General features: G+C 40.2%; 1 protein-coding gene across 1 annotated transcript; it reads left to right on the plus strand.

Moving 5' to 3' along the window:
• The first annotated feature begins 245 nt into the window (after positions 1–245).
• On the plus strand, positions 246–815 carry LOC130708423 (interferon alpha-1-like). The gene has a single exon (XM_057548484.1). The coding sequence runs from the start codon at positions 246–248 to the stop codon at positions 813–815; it is 570 nt and encodes a 189-aa protein (XP_057404467.1).
• The last annotated feature ends 4,473 nt before the right edge of the window (positions 816–5,288 follow it).

Raw genomic sequence — 5,288 nt, forward strand, 5'->3', positions numbered from 1 at the left:
TCTGTGGGCAGAAGGGGAGGCAAGGATGAAAAACAGTGGTTGAGAAACGCTGCCCTAACCTATCTGGAGAGTGCAAAATGAAAAGCAAAAACAGAAGTAGAAAGTAAGAGGGAACATTCAGAAAATGGAAACAAATTCATTCCCATTTAAGACCCAGGCCTGAAGGAAGGTCTTCAGAGAACCTAGAGAGCAGGGTTCACAGAGTCCCCACCTCAGCCAGGCCAGCAGCATCTACAAGGTCCCTGATGGCCCCAACCTTGTCCTTCCTCCTGGCCCTGCTGCTGCTCAGCTGCAACTCCACCTGCTCTCTGGGCTGCGACCTGCCTCAGACCCACAGCCTGGCTAACACGAGGGCCCTGATGCTCCTGCAACAAATGAGGAGAATCTCCCCCTTCTCCTGCCTGAAGGACAGAAATGACTTTGGATTCCCCCAGGAGGCGTTTGGTGGCAACCAGTTCCAGAAGGCTCAAGCCATCGCTGTCGTCCATGAGACGATCCAGCAGACCTTCCAGCTCTTCAGCATGGAGGGCTCGGCTGCCGCTTGGGATGAGACCCTCCTGGACAAGTTCTGCACTGCACTTTTTCAGCAGCTCACTGACCTGCAAGCCTGTCTGATGCAGGAGGCGGGACTGGAAGGGACTCCCCTGCTGAAGGAGGACTCCATCCTGGCTGTGAGGAAATACTTCCACAGAATCACTGTCTATCTGCAAGAGAAGAAGTACAGCCCTTGTGCCTGGGAGATTGTCAGAGCAGAAGTCATGAGATCCTTCTCTTCCTCAACAAACTTGCAAGAAAGACTTAGGAGGAAGGAATGACACACACCTGCTTCAACACGGAAATGATTCTCACTGCCTAACAAGACCACACTTCCACCTGTGCTGCCATGTCAAAGACTCTCATTTCTGATCTCATCACGCCCTGAATTGAATTAATTTGTCAAGTGTTTTCAGGAATATTAAGCAACATGATGTTCTACTCTACAGGCACTAGTCCATCACAGATGCCCATGCTGATCTATCTCTTTACTTATCTACTTAAATATTTATTTATCAAGTTTAATACTTATTTCACTATTTATAAAGATTTAAATTATTTTTGTTCATATAATATTATGTGCATGTATACATTGTGGTTAAGAGAAAAAATACATACTTTGTATTTAGTCAGTTTATCATTTTTCTTCATTCATTAAATTCTTACTAGAGAAAACTTCCTGTTTTGCTTTGTCTCTTTAAAAAAGAAACACCAAAACTGAACGTGCAACTTGATTAAAGAATGTATGTTACAATTCCTTAACCCATCATTACTATTTTCACGTTAGAAATAAAAATAGACTTCCTCTAGGCAGGTCGTGTGTTGCCCTCAGTACGTAGAGGTGAACATAACTAATCCAATTCTGCTTCGGGTAACTTTGATTTTTTTTTTTTTTAAAGGAAAATAACCTAAAAACAATCATCAGTTAATACAGGGACTTCACTGGTGGTCCAGTGGTTAAGACTCTGCTCTCCCAATACAGGGGGCCCGGCTTCCATCCCTGGTCAGGAAACTAGATCCTGCATGCCGCAACTAAGAGCCCACATGCCGCAAGCAACTAAAAGATCCTGAATGCTGCAACCAAAGATCCCAAATGCCGCAATGAAGATCCTGCACGCAGCAATGAAGATCCCGTGTGCCGCAACTAAGACCTGGCGCAGCCAAATAAATAAATAAATATTTTTTAAAAATCAGTTAATTCACAGTTACATTTAATTATTTTTAAAATAGTACTAATTTGTAGTAGAAATTAATATCAGTTAAATTTGGTGCTACAGTGAGAAGGTGGGAAAAGGGAATTCCCCCAGCAGAAGGTGGATCATGTCATGCGAGGATATAGAAATTAAAGCAGTAGATATTACCTATAGTCAACTAGTACACATTTCAGTGCAAATGTCCATTGGATACTGGAGATGGCAATTTATAAGCAATTCCATGAAGCGTAAAGCATGGAACAGAAGAAGTGATCAAATAGGAGGACAGTATCGAATGAGAAAAGGACTGAAAATTGACTCCTATGACCTTAACCTTGAAAGGGAGGGAACGCCACAAAGGAAAGCAAGGGGAATGGCCATATGTTAACAGGACAAGAGAGAGTGGTGAGAAGACCATGTTTGAAAGACTGAAACTGCTTAGAAGATTCAATGCATTCGTGAAAACGTAGATAGAAAGTGCTCCTACACTGGGAAAAGAGATGGCATTGGCCATTTAGTGAGAGCTTGTTTGGTAGAATTAATCAGCAGAAACCATAGTGGAGAAGGTGGACAGATGAATAAGAGAAGGGAATGACAATATATACAGAAAATAGGTTTGAGATATTTGCCATCTGAATTGGAGGAGAGACATAGGGTGGAACCTAGAATGGATGTGGATTATTTTTTTCTCTGCCTTGTTTTCCCTTTTTGAAATATTTTTTGCTTCTGAAGAGATTTCATGGATTTGATGTATTGAAAACTCATATCAATGTTCAAGATTTGATTTACTTTAAATCCTGACATTTAATCACTTACAGTGATAATGTATCATTATCTTGATAAATATGATGTTGAATGTCAGTAAGCTGCTCTGCACTTGAAACCATCCACTACAAGGGAAACAGATAGGACTGACCTTAGTGAGAGCTGATTTGCTGAAATTAATCAGCAGAACCCATACTGGAGCAAGTGGAAGGATAACAAGAGAAGAACTTCCATTGTCATTATTTCACCTGGGGAGTCACTTTACTTCTTTCACTCTCATCATAGTCAGACTTGCATTTGTTTTCCTTTTACCTCAGTACATCAAAGGCAAGGAAAGCTTTCTAAGAAAGTTGAATGGAGAAGCAAATCAATGATGTATTGAACATTATGGAAAATCATGGTATGGGTCCTTTATGTTTCCATTTTTGCTTCCCTCTTAAGCTACTCAACTCAAGATGATAAAGAAAGTAATTCAGTAGTAGCAAGACAACCCCTGCCCAGAAAAATACTAAATGAACAAGAACGTAAAACATTACAAAGACTCTGACACCAGGAAAGCAGAGAAGGCTAATTTTATCTAGCATCCTATGCCCTACATTTTCACCACCCTGCATCTTCACTGTGAGATGGAGAAGGATGAACCAAGAGGCTCAGTAGAAATGTACTGGATCATCTAATGATGCTTAATAATTACTTCAATATAAGGTTCTGATGCGAGGTCAGTAGAAGCTTCTGCTGGGAGGTCTAACGGAAAATCTAAGAATATTCTTTGTTAATAATTATTTGGAGTAATTATTATGAACTCTGTACTGATGATACAATGGTGAACAAGATATAGACCTGTCTCCTATGGTGGTTACTTGTCAAACAGGTCTAATAAATCTATTTTCAAGAAGACCAATCCCAAAGGATAAGCCAGCTTGGCTGATATGGAAAATAAAGAGGGCAGAAACAGAGCCCAGGACTAGAAGTAAACACAGTCAACCTCCTAGCAAGATAAATGTAAATCCTCACCCTAAAGGCCAATTTACCTCAGTTCTTTTTACCCCATACATCATGTTCAACTTTCAACAGAAACTTACCATACTAAAAGGTGAAAAACACAGTGTGAAGAGACAGAGCAAGTGTCGGAACTAGACTCATATACAGTAGAGATTTAGAAATGATCAGACCCTGAGTCCAAATGATAGTGATTAAAGTGCAAAGGGCTCTAATGTAGTCACCTATTTATTCTTCTACTTTATCTCAGTCATACTATATATGGTATTTAAAATAGTTTTGTTCATATAATATCATGTTCAACTTTAGAGTGTATTCAATATAATAAAATATGCTTACCTCTATATTGTTTCAAATTATTTTCTTGTTTAATTTATGAAACTCTCCCCCAGATGACATCTGGAATTTTTTTATTCTTGCAAAAAGAAGTAGCTTTAATTTGCAAGGCATACTGAAACATGGATGATAAATTCTACTCATCATTCTCATCATTCATTTATTTTAGTGGTTTATATTTTACTTTATTTTTTTAAATTTTATTTATTTTTCACCATGCTGGGTCTTTGTTGCTGTGCGCAGGCTTTCTCTAGCTGTGGCGAGCAGGGACTACTCTTCGTTGTGATGCGAGGGCTTCTCATTGCGATGGCTTCTTTTGATGTGCAGCACAGGCTCCAGGTTCACGGGTTTCAGTAGTTGCAGCACGTGGGCTCAGTAGTTGTGGCACATGGGCTCTAGTTCACGCGGGCTTCAGTAGTTGTGGCGCACGGGCTCAGTAGTTGTGGCCCATGGGCTTAGTTGCTCCGCGGCATATGGGATCTTCCCAGACCAGGGATCGAACCCGTGTCCCCTGCGATGGCAGGCGGATTCTTAACCACTGCACCAGCAGGGAAGTCCCAGGTTATATTTTAAAACTTCATATTTCTATATCGGATATGTGATAGTTCTGAGAATACAGAGGTGAAAGAAGAAAATGCCAAACCTATTCTTCTGGAGAGTTCAGTTTGGAAGAGATAAAAGATATAAAAACAGTAATCATGCTAAATTATTTCAATTAAGTTTCCTATTACAATGAGAGATAGTGAAAAGGGGATTCTCTCACCAGAATGTGGAATGAGGCATCTCAAGAAGGGGAGAAAGCAGATGGACTCTATAAAGTGGCCAAGAAACATCTAAAGACAGACTTCCCACTGGTAGCAGCATATGTGGATGTCGTTCCTTAGGAGTAGAGCGTAGAACGAGATGATGACCGAAAGTTCATGAGGACCTTCAACTTTTAAGAGGGAGAAAGAGAAGGAGAGTCTGCAGAGGGCACAAAGGTGGAGTAGCCAGTGCACTTAGGAGTCAACCAGGGAAAAATGATCTTCAGAAAGCACCCAAGAAGAAAACAAAGGGCTTGAGAATTACAGAGGATGGAAGTTAAATAATTATGTATATGTGATATGGGTTTCTGCATTGAGTCTAGATTCTGCCAGGACACATGTATGATGCTGGGGAATCACTTAACTTCCCTGAGCCTCAGTTTCCTCAAATATAAAGTAGGGAAAATATTCCTAGAGTTGTATTGAATATTAGACCAACCAGGATATTTAAGAACACTTAGCAGAGTATCATCCACAGAGTGAGGGCTAAACAGGTAGTGTGTTGTTTCCTATATTTTTCATATAGGTCTAAATGGGAATAATGAATTCTCCTCCCCCTCTCTCTGTCACTGACTGCAAAACAATGACAGCCTAAAAAACAGAACTGGGAGAAAGTGTGTCATCAATTGTATGTAACTTTATATATAATAATATACAT

This window comes from Balaenoptera acutorostrata, chromosome 6 (genome assembly GCF_949987535.1).
Source record: "Balaenoptera acutorostrata chromosome 6, mBalAcu1.1, whole genome shotgun sequence".
NCBI lineage: Eukaryota > Metazoa > Chordata > Mammalia > Artiodactyla > Balaenopteridae > Balaenoptera > Balaenoptera acutorostrata.

Excerpts from the sequence above, each read along its gene's own strand:
- LOC130708423 (XM_057548484.1), top strand. The coding sequence starts at position 246 with ATGGCCCCAACCTTGTCCTTCCTCCTGGCCCTGCTGCTGCTCAGCTGC.